The sequence below is a fragment of the Lithobates pipiens genome, unplaced genomic scaffold (assembly GCF_037356315.1).
Source record: "Lithobates pipiens isolate NorthernLeopardFrog02 unplaced genomic scaffold, aLitPip1_a1.2 Scaffold_16, whole genome shotgun sequence".
Classification (NCBI taxonomy): Eukaryota; Metazoa; Chordata; class Amphibia; order Anura; family Ranidae; genus Lithobates; species Lithobates pipiens.
In genome coordinates this window covers 587,469,605-587,487,414 of record NW_027507748.1, presented here as the reverse complement: position 1 = coordinate 587,487,414, position 17,810 = coordinate 587,469,605, and the positions used below count along the sequence as shown (strand labels likewise).

General features: G+C 45.1%; 1 protein-coding gene across 1 annotated transcript in view; it reads left to right on the top strand.

Annotated features, from left to right (window-relative positions):
- The window catches only part of LOC143983792 (sterol O-acyltransferase 2-like), a 287,433-nt gene that overhangs the window by 211,546 nt on the left and 58,077 nt on the right, over positions 1-17,810 (top strand). The window contains exons 10-11 of the mRNA XM_077483879.1: positions 13,242-13,371; positions 13,594-13,691. Coding sequence (XP_077340005.1) covers positions 13,242-13,371; positions 13,594-13,691 — 228 coding nt within the window. The remainder of the gene's footprint in view (positions 1-13,241; positions 13,372-13,593; positions 13,692-17,810) is intronic.

Sequence of the window (17,810 nt, the reverse complement as noted above, 5' to 3'; positions counted from 1 at the left end):
GGTGCATTGGAAGGGGTACGGTCCGGAGGAACGCTCCTGGGTTTCATCCTCTGACGTACATGCCCCTGTCCTCCTCCACCTCCACAAGTTCCATAGATGGTTTCCCCTCAAGCCGGTGGCCCTCTGAGGGAGAGGGGTCATTGAGGAGGGGGTACTGTCAGGGCTGGCTTAGTCCTTCCTCCTCTGGGCTGTCTGCTCAGCTGTCGGCTAATTGCCAGCTCTCTTCTCTCTCCACAGTTACCAGCTGTTCCTGATGGTGCTCGTCTGACCTGCCTACTTAAAGCCTTCCAGCTCACTTCTCCTCTGCCTTCCTGTTGGTCACATCACAAGAAACCATCTCCTGCAGTTTGTTTCAAGACTGGCTTGCTGACATCCCTCCTGGCTCCTTATACTGCTTGCAGTTGCTCTACTTGGATCCCTGACTTCAGGCCTGGCTGATTACCCATTCTGGTTATTGAACTTTGGACTGGCTGACTACCCGATCTGGTTACTGGACTCTGGCTATGCTTGACTACGCTTTTTCTATTTACCTTTTTATTTTTATTAATAAACAAGTGTGATTTAATCGTACTTCTGTCTCAGTCTGATTCATGGTTTCTGACAGCCCTGGGCCCTGCAGGACTGTTGCTGGGGCGCTGGCTCTCGGGAAGAGGAGCAAAGACGTCTTCCTTGGAGCTTTTCTCCTGAGTGGGAGCGCCATTTTTTTTTACACTGAGCATCGTTATACTGCTTGCTGAAGTCCCCGGCTAATCCTTTAATGAGACCCTTTGGGCGGGTGGCTGGGCTGAGGTGAACTCAGACAAGGAATCTCATATTACCTTCTTCAGTAATGATGAGATTTGCGCAGTGTCCTGCTCCCTGTCCACTGCAGACTCCTGTAGACAGTGTTTGCACACCAATTTATAGGATGGGGGACTGCACTACAAGCCCAGCCTGATTTCTTGCTGGGACGGCTGTATTGCTCTGGAGAAGAGGAGGCGCGATGTGCTCTTTTGTGACGTCTGGAGCTATGCTCCTTTGGAGAACGCCTGTCCTTTCTTGTTCTTTAACTACGAGAGCATGAGTATGCGTAGCTGAACCATATCAAAGCAAACCACATTAGAGGGCACTCTTTTAGGGACACCTGAAATCTTACCAACTGGTGGTCCCCCTACCTTAAGTATTGAGGGTCTTACATAAGAGGTGCTTCACTCATGGTAGTAGAGAATAAGGGATGGCCAGCGGAAAAAGAGAGATAGCTGAAAAGAGAAACAGAAGTATGGAGATTGCCAGTAATCTTCTAACATGAAAGTCTGAACACTACAACAAAGCAAACAGCTGAAACAAACCAAAGAAAACCAAAGAAAAAGAATGTATCCTTTTTTTTTTCTTTTTTTTTAGTACAGAAAACTTTCCTACTAGCAGATGGCGACACAGAAGATTGCTGAGACTGGATCCAGGAACAAACTTCACAGTCTGAAGGCACAGCCAGGAAGCTGTATATTGCCCATGTCACAGCAGCCCACTGACAATCTTAGGTGAACCTGGAACAGGCAGAACCTTCCCCCAGACTGCTCCTGTTTATGGGCAAAACGAATTGCTTTGCCCAGAACCAAAATGGCTCCTAGAGCTTCCATGGGCCAGTACTCATGTGTGGACCGGGTGAAGCCCTATGACATCATCAGAAGTGCCCTAGGCTGATAAATATGGTGCTGGGCAGCCGCCTCATGCCTATAGGGATACCCTGACACCTACTGCATGGTGCAGCCCACTCCTCACTCACTCGGAACCTACCAAAAGCCAAAAAAGATGGGAGAAGAGCAGGAACTGAATAAAACAGGTGAAGTCATAGCCTAACGGACAAGGAAGCCCCTAGAAAAGGAAATGACAGGCTGGCACCCCCAAAGCTCCTGAACCAAGTCGTGCTGAATGACAGATTTCATTCCTAAAGAGGAAACACTGCAGGAACCTATCAAGCCAAAATGAACCGCGCTCTCTAAATACACACACTTCCCACGTGATACCAATATTCCAACAGATTAACCGTGTTGATAAAATATAAAAAATATATATGTGAAAATAAAGTGCACAAGTGTTTTTAAATGATCATAGTGAACATGATTACCACTAACCCATAAATACAATTATGAATCACATATAAACTTGCATATTGATAATCCAAAGGCTAAAAATGAAAAAAATGCATAAAAAATTAATCAAAAAAAGTCCTCCTTAATAACTGAGTATACCGTATATACTCGAGTATAGGTCGACTCAAACATAAGCCGAGGCCCCTAATTTACCACAAAAAAACTGGGAAAACTTTTTGACTCGCGTATAAGCCGAGGGTGAGACATGCAGCAGCTACTGTTACAGCTTAAAAGAGTGGAAAAGAGGGTCAACAATGCCCATCTGCAGCTGTGTCCATCCCTGTGTCCATCCCTGTGTCCATCACTGTGTCCATCACTGTGTCCATCACTGTGTCCATCCCTGTGACCATCACTGTGTCCATCACTGTGTCCATCCCTGTGTCCATTGCAGCCTACCTGTGTCCTGTGCATGCCTCCGTGTGCCAATCTGCAGCCTCTTTGTCCTTCTGCAGCCTCTGTGTCCTTCTGCAGCTTCTGTGTGCCATTTTGCACTGATCTGCATGTATAAAAAACATACGGCGGCCATGCCAGGATTCAAAAGCCACACCTCTCCTCCTCATCTGTGACAGACGTCGGCCATTCCACTGTTCAAAAGCCGCGCCTCCGTCTGTGATAGGCGGAACACTCAATTTCCCAGCAGTCAGTGTTCCGCCTATCACGGACATCCTCTCATCCTCGTCCGTAGTATGAGGATGAGCGGATGTCCGTGATAGGCGGACCACTGACTGCTGGGAAATTGAGTGTTCCGCCTATCACAGACAGGGAGGCGCGGCTTTTGAACAGTGGAATGGCCGCCGTCTGTCACAGATGAGGAGGAGAGGTGTGGCTTTTGAATACTGGCATGGCCGCCGTATGTTTTTTATACATGCAGATCGGTGCAAAATGGCACACAGAGGCTGCAGAAGGACACAGAGGCCGCCGTCTGTCTGCATGACACGCTGATCGAGTAGGCAGATGGCAGTGACTCGAGTATAAGCCGAGGGGGGCACTTTCAGCCTAAAAAAAGGGGCTGAAAATCTCGGCTTATACTCGAGTATATACGGTATCCTTATATATTAGTCCTCAAAACAAATCTGACTTGTGAAGTCAATTATAGACAAATAAAACACCACGTGTTGGTTATAGTGTCCAAAAGTTCTGATTCCTTGCTTCATAAACCGTGAGACATGACGTAGTGTACCACCACCAAATATCAAGATTGGCTCCTTACCAGATGTCAAAAAATTATTCGCACAGGATCAGATCATGCTACACATGCTCCTCAGTCCTCCAGAACTCCACCCTCTTCCGAGATCATGGTAAAAAAAGGCTGATATTTTCTGCTTATTTTAAAAGCATGTGCATGGCTCATCCGCGCATTCCCTGAGAGCTGCTTCAGGATCCTCTGGTTGACCAGAACGGTCTTATCATCTGATAGAGGCTCCGTCTCCGCGCTGTCTCGGCTCCGGCAGAGAAGTCTGCTGGAGCCGAGACAGCGCGGAGACGGAGCCTCTTCCAGATGATAAGACCGTTCTGGTCAACCAGAGGATCCTGAAGCAGCTCTCGGGGAATGCGCGGATGAGGACTTTTTTTGATTAATTTTTAATGCATTTTTTTCATTTTTAGCCTTTGGATTATCAAGTTTATATGTGATTCATAATTGTATTTATGGGTTAGTGGTAATCATGTTCACTATGATCATTTAAAAACACTTGTGCACTTTATTTTCACATATATATTTTTTATATTTTATCAACACGGTCAATCTGTTGGAATATTGGTATCACGTGGGAAGTGTGTGTATTTAGAGAGCGCGGTTCATTTTGGTTTGAAATATTTTTATATATAATTTTTGGTTATATAATAGAACTGCAGCATTCCACAGGATTTAAATTTCCCTGTATTTATAGTCTGTAGCGCGATTTTTCTTTGTTTTCTTTATAGGAACCTATCAAGACCACACAGACGAGGCTCTCTTGGGCTTATTAGCATGATGTTAGCAGTCCAAGCACTGAGACTGGGAGAGGCCAGCCCAGCCGGTTACTGCTCAGCGGCAGGGTGGAGGGGGGGGGACATAAAATTCCTTACTTCTTCACTGGTGCATGGAGATATGAGTAAAAAAGGAAGAATGGGGTGGCGGCTAACCATGGCTTCATTTATGCTATTCCCTGGTCCTGAGGGAGTGGTCAAGAGGCAGAGCATTATCACTAGTATGCTGCCATGTTGGCATCAGGAAACAGGATTTATATAGTGCCAACAGGTTGTGCATCACTTTACAATCTAAAGGGAGAGAAACAGGGGAGTGTGGGACTAGAAGGGTAGTTGCTGAGGCTAACCCTACAAATAATTCCCACCCAGTTGGGTATGGTGGACTATCTCGGTACTGATACACAACAATATAAAACTTATATAAAATAAGTTATTTACTACATATAAAATGACATACAAAATATTTTTTTTTTAAAAGGGAGAAAGGATTGGATAATCGTGTCATGTCATTTAATATGTAATAAATAACTCTGATTGTCTCCTGCAGTATGTCTGCAGTCTCTGATTGTCTCCTGCAGTATGTCTGCAGTCTCTGGTAATATCTGTATTATGTATGCACTCTCTGACCCTCTCCTGTAGTATGTGTATTAATGTGCCACTTTTATTTGGGATTGTTCCACTGCTCAGTGAGTGGTAATGATGTGCATTAATCTGTAGCAACCAATCAGTGAACAGTAGTGATCTGCTTTAATCTCTAGTAAACAATCAGTAAGTGGTAATGATGTGCTGTAACCCCCAGCAACCAATCAGTGAGCGCTAATAATGTGCAGTAACCTCTAGAAACCAATTGGCAAGCAGAACTTATGTGTTGTAACCTCTAGCAACCAGCCAGTGAGCGGTAAGGATAGGCTGTAACCTCTGGCAAACAATTACAATCGCTGGGTGATCTGCTGCAGTAAACTGATTTTGAGTCTACCTGCTATTTTTTGTATGTCTCAGAATGGAGGGGGGCCAAGAAAATGTTTGCCCAGCGCTCAATCAAAATTAAAGACAGCCCTGTCCACATGCACTACACAGCGGACAGGGGTGGACTTGTGATGGCTCTATGGGTCGCCATATGTAAATGGACTTGTGTCCACTTACATCAGATTACCTCTGATCTGTCATGTTTAGGTCTGAAAAAACTGGAAAGAACACAGTCCTTTTCCATTTTCTTTCTGGACCAGAACGGATCCAGAGTTAGGCAGGTGTAAACAGACAAGTCCATTTACATGCGGACTCCTGTAGACCCACATGGAGCTTTCAATCCGGCCCGAATAAAAAACTGACAGACGAACCTAATTGGAAAGCTTGGGTAAAATGTTATTTACTGACCTCCTTCCATCCAAACACAAGTATAAAGTAGCATCTCATGCTTATGATCATCATTATGATGATCACAGTACAGCAGGTTCTCTATGGCTCTTTCCCTGTGTCGTATGGCTGTTGGGTGCTGACTTTGTTATAGTTGTAACGCAGTACAGCCATAAATGAACAAAGTCAGCACCCAACAGCCATGTGACACAGGGAACGAGCCATAGAGAAACTGCTGTGCTGTGATCATCATAATGATGATGATCATAAACACACAGTGGGGAGTCTGGGGACTGTACCTTCCTTCCACAGTAGTAATTAGTTTAGATCTGCTGCACCCTCTGGGCCACCTGCCCGCCTCACATAAATCTCTCCTTCAGATCCCAACATTTACTGAGTGGGTTGTGTACAAATGAATCACTCCGCCAGGGATGGTACAAGCAGCCCCCTTTACTCTGATACCCCTAACTAAAATCTAGTGAAACCAATTGCCTTCAGAAGTCACTCAATTAGAAAAATAGAGTCCGTGTGTAAATTAATCTCAGAATAAATACTGCTGTTCTGTTAAGCCCTTGTAGGTTTTTTAGAGAACCTTCGTGAACAAACCGCATTATGAAGGACAATGAACACACCAAGTATTAAGTATTACCGCAGCCACCCCCCCTCAAGTACCACCGCTTTGACCCCCCCAACACCAAAATCATGCTCTTGTGGGGCCTTCATGATTTCTTGCACCGGGGCCTTGAAGTTTCTAGTTAAGCCTCTGTATTCATGTGTTAGAATGGCCCAGTCAAAGTCCAGATCTAACTCTAACTGAGAATCTGTGGCAAGACTTAAAAATTTCTGTTCACAGATGCTTTCCATCCAATCTGACAGAGCTGGAGCTATTTTGTAAAGAAGAATGGGCAAAATGTTCACTCTCTAGATGTGCAAAGCTAGTAGGGACATCCCCAAAAAGACTTGCAGCTGTAATTGCAGCGAAAAAAGGTGATTTTACAAAGTATTGACTCAGGGGGGCTGGATACAAATGCACGCCACACTTCAGATATTTATTTGTTTAAAATTTTGAAAACCATTTATCATTTTCCTTCCACTTCACAATTATGTGCCACTTTGTGTTGGTCTATCACTTAAAATCCAAATAAAATACATTTACATTTTTGGTTGTAACATGAAAAACTGTGGAAAATGTAAAAAGGGGTATGAATACTTTTTCAATGCACTGTAAGAAGGATTTCTCTCAGTTCTGGGTGGTATAAACTGTAATTCTCTAAGTGAAACCTCAGAGCCTGGATGGCCAAATCATGGGGGATACATGAATAGAGATTTGACGTCCACAGTAACCCATCTATTATCATGTTAAATCAACCCCTGTGTGTGTAATAAAACAGCGAAAGTATCTTTAATATAACCAGGAAGCCTGGTGACCAAAGGCTGCAAATACTGGTCGATCCACTGGCCCAACTTTTCAAACAAATATCCAATGCCAGCCACTATGGGGCGGCCCTGTACTGCCAAAACATGTTTGTGAAGCTTGGGCAAACGGTGAAACACTGGTATTGTAGGAAATTCTACCAAAAGATATTCTGCTTTTTTTTAGAGAATAAGGCCCCATGTACATGGGACAGTGAGGCAAAGTCCTCTGAATGATTTTTTTTTTGACACCTTGAAACCGGCGTTTAAACCACCCGTTTAGCTGCGTTTGCATGCAGCGTTTTACCACGTTTGCATCTAGAGGCGTTTAGTTAAGATAACATCATAAGACCCTCCCCAAGCTCAAAAAACAGTATTATTTAACTATTTCAGCCATTTTGTGAGACCAGAGTGAGTAGCAGCAGTGTACTTGTATTTAGCATGTCACAAGTTGCGGATTGTCCACTTGCCATGTCACCTGCCACAAGTTGTGGATTGTCCACTTGCCATGTCACCTGCCACAAGTTATGGATTGTCCACTTGCCACGTCAACTGCTTTGCCACGTCACCTGCCACAAGTTGTGGATTGTCCAATTGCCAGGTCACCTGCCACAAGTTGCGTATTGTCATTTGTCATGTCACCTGCCACAACTTTCAGATTGTCATTTGTCACGTCACCTGCCAAAAGTTGTGGATTGTCCACTTGCCACGTTACCTGCCACACGTTGTGGATTGTCCATTAGCCACATCACCTGCCACAAGTTGTGGATTGTCCACTTGCCATGTCAACTGCTTTGCCACGTCACCTGCCACAAGTTGTGGATTGTTTACTTGCCACGTCACTTGACACAAGTTGTGGATTGTCCACTTTCCAAGTCACCTGCCATAAGTTGCGGATTGTCATTTGCCACGTCACCTGCCACAAGTTGCGGATTGTCCCCTTGCCACGTCACCTGCCACAAGTTGCTTGTTAAAATGTAACAACATATGGGTCAAATTCCAATTATAATTCAGATAACAGCAATGCTAGTGGTGTAGTGGATTGGATCAAGGGCTCATTAGGTTATGTAACTGGTCTATGAATCATTGCAAGCAATTACACATTTTTTAAATATTTTTTAAATGGTCCTCCATCATTTGCCATAGTTTTTGAGATTTTAAATGTAAAACAAATAGGGCACCTTTAAAAACGCTTATAAACGAAAACACGGCTAAATGCCGGTACCGCGTTTAGCTGCGTTTGGCGTCTGAAATGTGAAAATCTTCGGCGTCTGAACCCATTTCTTGGCTTTCAAAGAAACGCTGTTGAAAACAACTGCCTAAAAACAGCAATAAACGAGACTGTGTTCATGGTCACCTAAGATAACATTGAATAAGCCAGGGGCAGTTGAAAAAAGCGTCCAACTGTCTCTGAACGTGTGTTTAGCAGTGTCCCGTGTACATGGGGCCTAAGACTCTCATCTCCAATCCCTTGTCTCCTTGTCTAGGAGTTCCGACAATTGTTTTTTAAAAACAAGAGTTGGATCACTTTTTAAAGCCCCTTTATCAGCTTCTTTAATTACAACATCTCTACGAGATTTAAGATTAGTCGAGGCCGATTTTTCATCTTTCATTTAACTGGTATTCATTCTAAATGCAGGGGCAGTTGTGACTTTCTCTTGGAGTTGGACAAGGTCCCTCTACAAATGAGAGAGAGACCTTTAGAAAGGAGAGATATTTCAGCATCAGAGAGAACAATATGTGAAAGATTAACATTTCTAGTACTGTCCAAATTAGTGGCATCATAGGTCACCTGTGTTACTATTTCTTCTTGTTCCTCACTTGTCTGAGATGGTTTTATCTTCTTGGGGCGGTATTCGCCGATCTAGTCTTTTTTTTTTGTTTTTTCTTCTTGGTTTTGCTGTCCCAAGTTCCAGGCTGGTTTTTTGAAATGTCCTGGTCAGGGTTGTCTTTCATGAAGACAGAGGAGGCTGTGCCCCTAGAAGAAAGTGACGATCTAACATTGTTATATCCAATTCTCAATCTTAACTTTCGGATACTATCTGGTGAACTGAAATCGACGTGTCTATGGGTCATCTGTCTCAATCTTCTCCTTGTTGTGAGAATTGATTGTGGCCGATCTGACACACTGTGAACATGTTTTGTTGGTAATTCTGAACATCTGAGGTACTTGTGCCTTTTAGTGTTCATAACATCTTGTTCAAGTTTATTCAGAGCCTTACTGAGATCCTCATTAAGGATGGTGTAGACATCCAGAGATTGAAAAAGGGGCAAGTGGGGGCTTTTATTTCCTCATTGAGGATATTTAAAAGTTTTTCTTCATGGGTAATAATGAGACCAATTAATTCCAAAGAACACCTCCAGAGGACGTTATTCCATTCCATTTGAAAGTCATTAGTGTAAACAGTAGAGGGAAGCTTTTTTATCTGTAGACCTCTCTGTATCATATCTTCACTCACATACTGCTTAAGTCCTGTGAAGTCCCACCCTATTCAGATTTCCTTCAGTGCAGTTGTCTTGAGCTTCCCAAAGATAGAGGTAAATGTGCTATCTTCTGATGCCGGTACGGGATTGCTGATTGATTACTTGTGAGTTTGGACTCTCGATCCATGTTGTTGTGCAACTACGGTATGTTGCCAGTGCTAAAAGTCCTGAAAAGCTCTTCTCATGTGTATAAAGTAAAATAAATGGTCGGCAGGTGGTTTCTAAGTATGCCTTGGGTACACAGAGCTGTTGCCGGGATAATCCAACAGGAAAAACAGATGGTGCAGAGCTTAAAGAAGTGTAGCCATTTAGCAGGTGTAAGGCATGAAACCAGGAAAGGTGCTCTGGCTGAGATGTTTCCACCTTATAATGGTAAATGCAGAATTTCAGAAGACAGAGCCAGCAAATCCAATAATTCTTAATCTAATTTATTGACACATGAAAATTTTTTAAAAGATACAAAAACTGGCTCACATGTATCGGCTGATGAGCCTTGTTCACAGCACAAATTGCAAGTAAAAAAGCAGGATAGTGCAAATTAATCACCACCCTCCAATTGATACCTCACATCAGACATCAGAATTGAGTGTGATCAGCTGATCAGGCATGGAAAGAAACATTGTACAACAATAAACAACAGTGAGTTTAAAGCCCCGTACACACGAGAGGACTTATGTCCGACAGACTTCCGAAGGAGTTCCGTCGGAGTTCTGCTGGAATTCCGATGGAGTTCTGACAGACTTTTCAGCTGAGCGGACTTGGCCACACACGATCACACTAAACTCCGACGGATTCGAACGTGATGACGTACGACTCGGCTCGAATAAGGAAGTTCATAGCCAGTAGCCAATAGCTGCCCTAGCGTCGGTTTTAGTCCGTCGGAGTAGCATACACACGAGCGGATTTTTCGAAGGGGACCGGGTCCGGCGGAGTTCCTTCGGAAAAATTTGAAGCATGTTCCATATTCTAAAGTCCTTCGGACTTTGGCTAGTCAAAAGTCCGTTGCAGCCCACACACGATTGGATAGTCTGACGGACTCAGTCCTTCGGACTTTGGATGTTGAAAAGTCCGCTCGTGTGTACGCGGCATAAGCCTATGGGTGTCCTGGTTTGTAAACCGAAAATCCACCAAACTTCTTTTTCTAGAAGTTTGCAATGGAGTTCCCTCCTCTTAGCGATTTCTTTGACTCTCTTCGGACCAGAAAAGACAAAAGATCTCAGGTCTCCAGAATGCTCATATTTAGGATGTCGAGAGACATGAGATACATTTCTGTCCTTGGTATAAGACTGTTTTGAAGTCTGTACATCTTTTCTTCCGATAAACAAATAAAACATATATTTGACTATAAATGGCTGCAGAGAATGTGCTAGGCTGCAGGACAGTTGGAAGAGATAAAAAGTAAGCTGGGATGGAAAGGGTGTCAAGACAGATGGCTGTGTGGACTCCTGTAGCATGTACAATTATGGGAGCTGATCGAATGCCAATCGGCAGACCTTTTTCAGTCATGCCCCATCAAAAGAAGCCGGATGTTCTGCTTCTGTACACACGGGCCGAATGTTGGCTGATTTCTATTGAATCTTTCTGATATATGTCCGATATTTGGCCCGTGTGTACGGGGCTTAAGTGAGAGTAACTTCAGTGATCTGGGAAGGAGTTAATGGGAGTGAACATCTGGAGGAGTTGGGGAATCTGGAGATTGTGCAGTGAGAGAATGACCATCACTCCTGTCAATAAAGCCTGGTACACACAGGTACACACGCCCAGCAGGCTGAATGAAAAAAAACAACTGAGGAGCTCATTGTACTAACTATGCAATGTTAGTACAGCACCCTCCTAGCTGAGCTATTATGTTCTGACATGGGGACTTTATTTAACTAGGATTAGAAAAAAACATTAGTGTAGACTTTGCCTTGGTGATTGCTGATTGAGGGTGCTATGGGAGGGGGGGGGTACCAGCAGAATTTTTGGGGGTGCTTTAGGAGCCCCTGCCCTTAGTCTACCTCTACAAAGGCTGTCTCCCTTTCAATCTATTATGAATGCTGCTGCCAGACTACTCTACCTTACCAACCGCTAGGTGTCTGCCACCCCTCTCTGCCAATCCCTACACTGGCTTTCCGAATGCCCAGCAAATTAGATTGAAAATACTAACAGCAACATACAAAGCCATTCGCAACTCTGCCCTGAGCTACATCATTGATCTGGACTCAAAATATCACCCAAACCATCCTCTGTGCTCATTCCAAGACCCCCTGCTCTCTTGTCTCCTCTTCCCATGCTCGTTTCCAGGGCCTCTTTAGAGCCTCTCCCATCCTCTGGAACTCTCTACCTCAATCTGATCAGCTATTTTCTACTCTGGCCACCTTTAGGCGATCCCTGGAAACTCATCACTTCAGAGAAGCATATCCCTCCTCCACCTAACTGAACTTTTAATTCTTCTCTCAGCTCATCCCTCACAGTTATTACCTTTTGTACCACTTGCCCCACCCCATTAGATTGCAAATTCTTATGAGCAGGGCCCTCTTAACCCTTTTGTATTTTATTGTATTGCAAACTGTATATTCTCCCTTTATATTGTAAAGCAGTGTGCAAACTGTTGGCACTATATAAATCCTGTAAAATATTATTAATAATCTTTGAGTATAAATTGGTCCTGTGTACAAGCAGCTAAAGAGGTTAGAGATTGATTGTTTTTTTTAATGTTTGGTAAGAATATGTAAATACTTTACTGCCCTTAGGGCCGGTTCACACTGCAGGCGAGGCGAGGCGTCTCCGACTTGCCTCGCCGCAACCTGCGGCGACCTCAGCGGCGACTTGCAGATGACTTCTGTATAGAAGTCAATGCAAGTCGCCCTGAGGTCGCCCAAAAGTAGTACAGGAACCTTTTTTCTGAGTCGGAGCGACTCGAGTCGCTCCTCTCAGAACGGTTCCATTGTACAGAACGGGGGCGACTTGCGGGAGCGAGGCGAGGCGAGTCGTGTCGCCTCGCATCGCCCGCTGTGTGAACCGGCCCTTAGTATGGACACAGGTGAACTTTAATAGCCAGTATTTATGGACTTTGGGCTACATATGCAATTTGCGTTCAACATCAGTTGATTCTGAGATATTGCAAAATCCATTGCAGTGTACATTTGACCTCCTATTCTGCATTTGACTTGCATAAAGCTACTTTTACATTTGTATTGACTTGTTTGGTAAGAGAAACAGTTCTGGTTCAAACAAAAATAGGCCCTTAAAGCACTGGTTAACTCTTAACATTAACTTGGAGCTGTAAATATCACCTTAACTTGCATCGTTTAGAAGATCATAAGTTGCAGCCGATGACATCACCAGTGTATGCACAGTACCTCTGCATTCATGGCACGCTCGCTGAGTTTTCCGTGTATGTCATAAAGGTGCATACTAGCACATTATGGCATAAAGCTGCAGGGGCATAATTCAAAAAATAAATAAATAGTTAGAGTTTAGCATCTTGGGAATCTCAAAGAAAGTATTTTCCCCTCCAATACCTGCCTATGTACCCACCAGGGCTATAAAAGATCCAGCTAGTATTCAAGCAAAAAACTGGCATCTCCCACCCCTGCTGGATGTTATATGTGATTATGTAGAAAATATGGCTGGCCTGGGTAGTACCAAAAAACTGATAGGTCATACCTCAAATGTTTGCAAAGCCAGCAGGCTACTGGAACACCATCTACCCCAAAACTGAAGTCACATTTATAATTGAAATTTCCAAATAAACCTATCAAGGAAATGCTTACTACCAAGCTAGTAACAGAACAGTTTCAGGAAGTCCAAAACTGTTACAATTGTATGTTATATTGTTGTTGTCATTATTACCTACAATTATAAAGTTAGGTTTATTTTTATCTAATAATCTTTTTATGATGTTGATAGTTCCTAGGCTGCGTGCTTTTCTTCTACTATGTCGCGGACACCCTGTGTATTCCAGTGTTCACCAACATGAGCAAACAGCCATTCAGTGTAAAGACTTTGGTGTTATCCATTTTCCATGCTACACTACCAGGTGAGAAGGATCTCTGCCCCTTCCAACTGTTTAATGCCTCTTCTATAACATACATGTGCCTTCTTTGTGCACTGATTTGGTAATGTCAGACTAGAAAGTGGAGGTTGCCAGAATTTTAACTACCTCATTTCCTTCTGTTCAAGTTTTGTTCTTTTTTTCTTCAAAGATCTAAGTTCATATTTTATATTACTTTCCTACGATTAATTGTTGTGTTTTTTAAAGGAACCCTTGTGCTGCTGGTGTCATTCTTCGCCTTGTTGCACTGCTGGCACAATGCTTTTGCAGAGATGCTCCGCTTTGCAGATCGAATGTTTTACAAGGTGACATCTCTTTATCATTTATTCTGTAATCAAGTCTAATATGTGTTTTTTGCCTAATTAAATCAAGTAGTTTAAGTGTTATGCTGCGTACAGACAATCGGACTTCCGACAACAAAGTCGTGGATTTTTTTCTGACGCATGTTGGCTTAAACTCGTATTGCATACACACGGTCACACAAATGTTGAATTAAGAATGTCAAGAGCATGGTGACGTACAACGCGTACAACGAGCCGAGAAAAGGGAAGTTCAATAGCCAGTGCAGCTCTTCTGCTTGATCCTGAGCATGCGTGGCACTTTGTGCGTCAAAATTGTGTACACACAATCGGAATTTACGACAACGGATTTTGTTGTCGGAAAATTTGAGATCCAGATCTCAAATTTTGTGTGTCGGAAATTCTGATGGAAAAGGTCAGATGGACACACGGTCGGAATTTCCGACAACAAGCTCCGATCGCACATTTAACATTGGAAAGTCTGACTGTGTGTACGGGGCGGGAAAAAATACTTCAAAAGCAGGTTCATCGTTCTGCAACAAAATAAGAGCAATATCTGAATAAATATGGAGAGTGAAATTTAGTGCAGGTAAATGCACAGCTGAAATCTATACTGTATATGTTATTGCCTGGCCAAAATAAATAAATAAAAACCATGATTATGGTCACTTTAGTGGTTAAAATGCTTCTGCCACACCACATAGAGAGAGAGAGATATCACCGCTCCAGGTAGGTCAAGTGACAGTGGAAAACCTTCTTATCCAGCTTGGAAGCCCAAGTACCGGAATGCATATAGCAATCAAAAACAGGAAGAAGATCTGGATGGCCGCACTCGAAAAATGTTTTTTTGCCTTTTATTCAAAAATTCTTGTGAACATAAATACAAGCCACAGCAGAAACAGACAGGAGCTAATGCGTTTCACACTTCAATGTAGTGCTTATTCATATGCTGAGAAGCAGCTAAATGTATTTTGGGGTGCAATTCCACATATAACCATGGCATATGTGAGCAAGCGATCATTTAGTGACAACTTTTTGTAATTTTTTTTTTTGTCATTATTCAATCACTTGAGACAAAAAAAAATATTCAATGGGCTCAACATGCCTCTCAGCAATTTCCTTGGGGTGTCTACTTTCCAAAATGGCATCATTTGGGGGGTTTTGCACTGCCCTGCCATTTTAGAACCTCAAGAATGAGATAGGCAGTCATAAACAAAAAGCTGTGTAAATTCCAGAAAATGTACCTTAGTTTGTAGACGCTATAACTTTTGCGCAAACCAATAAATATATGCTTATTGAAATTTTTTTTTACCAAAGACCTGTGGTCGAATACATTTGGCCTAAATATATGACTAAAATTTAGTTTATTGGATTTTTTTTTTATATAAAATAGTACAAAATATCATTTTTTTTCAAAATTTTCAGTCTTTTTTCATTTATAGCGCAAAAAATAAAAACCACAGAAGTGATCAAATACCATCAAAAGAAAGCTCTATTTGTGGGAAAAAAGGACGGAAATGTCATTTGGGTGCAGCATTGCATGACCATGCAATTAGCAGTTAAAGCCATGCAGTGCCAAATTGTAAAAAGTGCTTTGGTCAGGAAGGGGGTAAATCCTTCCGGGGCTGAAGTGGTTAATTGGGCTACAATTTTAAATCCTCAAAATACATTCCATGTGCTTCAATACAAAAAAGCTGCTCAGTGTCTTATTTTTTCTTTAGAAAGCAGCCATAGTCTGAGTAAGAAAGCCTGCCCCCTGCCAGCATGCTGCAAAGAAGGTCTCTACATGTTCTATGTTGAATCAGAGTTAGAGGGTTTCCGATCTGCAGGGAACATGAGCTTTGCTGATTGCAAAGCTATAGATTTAACACATCAGGGGGTATCAGACTGCATGGGTTCTTCTGTGCAGCATGAATGCAGGGAACAGTCGTTTCTACTCCACACAGAATAACAGCATGTCATTACATGGTTGCATTTAGGATTCACCAACAGACAATATTTTCTTGAATACATTTTATAACTTTGTAACTTTGTTGGTGAAAGATTGCTGTCATATTGTACAGTGTTTATGGTTACGGGGTGTAGCCGTTTTTAGGGGATGTGCGTTTATTTTTTTCCCAAGTTTTAGATGTTTTTAGATTAAATTGCTAGTTGTAAGCTGAACAGTGGAGCCTTGAGTGGAGTGTGAATAAGTATTGCTTTTTGACTGCTGGTGACTGCTGGGTTGCATTTTTAAGTTCTATTGGGGCTTTTCCTTGTAGCTTTTTAATACCCTTTTCTGGCACTTTTTAAATAGTTTTTTTTTTCTTTCCTTCCTTCAGCCTACTAATTAAGGGGAAGGTTTAATTGGGCAGAGGCATGGGCGTCCGCAGCAGGGGGCAAGGGGGGTCAAGTGCCCCCTCCTGGAATCCCCAAGGTGTTGCAGCCGCCGCCATGCTGCATTTTTTTTACTGAGTCCGCCGGCGGCTGCATCCTCCGCTCTCTCCTCTGGATCACAGAGCGGGCTGCCTCTGTGTTCGGCGGCCGCTCTGTAACATGGCCCCGCCCCCCCCCAGACCTGCTTGTGTGATAGTAGATAGAATCAACATCACACCAGCCTGTCTGGGGGGGCAGGGCCATGTTACAGAGCGACCGCCGCCGTACACAGCCAGCCAGCACTTTTATCCATAGGAGGAGATGCTGCAGGTACAGCCCGCCCTGTGTGCCACAGTGCCTGGATAGGAGGATCGGGGGGGCTGCAGGGGGTCTCCTATCCAACTTATTTTACTGTCCCCAGTTCACCTTGTGCTCCCTGCCCCCCCCCCCAGTGCTCTCCTCCACCACTCTCCTGCCCTACGTTCTCTCCTCCACCACACTCTCCTGCCCCCCCCCCCCCAGTGCTCTCCTCCACCACACTCTCCTGCCCCCCAGTGCTCTCCTCCACCACCACACTCTCCTGCCCCCCCAGTGCTCTCCTCCACCACCACACTCTCCTGCCCCCCCCCCCGTGCTCTCCTCCACCACACTCTCTCCTGCCCCCCCCCAGTGCTCTCCTCCACCACACTCTCTTGCCCCCACCCCAGTGCTCCCCTCCACCACACTCTCCTGCCCCCCCAGTGCTCTCCTCCTCCACCACACTCTCCTGCCCCCCCAGTGCTCTCCTCCACCACCACCACACTCTTCTGCCCCCCCCAGTGCTCTCCTCCACCACCACACTCTCCTGCCCCCCCCCCAGTGCTCTCCTCCACCACCACACTCTCCTCCACCACCGCACTCTCCTGTCCCCCCCAGTGCTCTCCTCCACCATCGCACTCTCCTGCCCCACCCAGTGCTCTTCTCCACTACCCCACTCTCCTGCCCCCCCCAGTGTTGTTCTCCTCCACCACCACACTCTCCTGCCCCCCCCCCAGTGCTCTCCTCCACCACCACACTCTCCTGCCCCCCCGTGCTCTCCTCCGCCACACTCTCCTGCCCCTCCCCTGTTCTTGCTGCCCCCCCTGCTCTCCAGCTCTCCCCATCCTTCTCTAGCCACCATCCCAGTGCTCTCCCCCCGTCCACCCCAGTGCTCTCCCCCCTGTCCCCCCCCCCCAGTGCTCTCCCCCCCTGTTCCCCCCAGTGCTCTCCACTCCGCCCAGTGCTCCCCCGTCCCCCCCAAGTGCTCTCCACTCCCCCCTGTTCTCCCCCCACTGCTCTCCCCCAGTGCTCTTCCCCCCCCCCCCAGTGCTCTTCCCCCCCAGTGCTCTCCTCCCCCCAGTGCTCTCCTCTCCCCCAGTGCTCTCCTCTCCCCCCCAGTGCTCTCCCCCTGTTCTTTCCCCACCCCGGTGCTCTCCGCCCAGTGCTCTCCACTCCCCCCAGTGCTCTCCCCCCTGTTCTTTCTCCCCCCCAGTGCTCTTCAGCTCTCCCCATCACTCTCCAGCCCCCACCCCAGTGCTCTCCAGCCCCCCATTCTCCCCACCCCTGTTCTTTCTGCCCCCCTGGTGTTCTCCAGCCCCCCCCCCCAGTGCTCTCTACCCTCCGTGCTCTCCACCCCTGTTCTTTTTGGCTCCCCCCAGCACTCTCCACTCCCCCTGCATTTTGCCCCCACCCATGTGCTCTCCAACCCTACCAGTGCTCTCCACCCCCCATAGTGCTCTCCAGTCCCCCGTG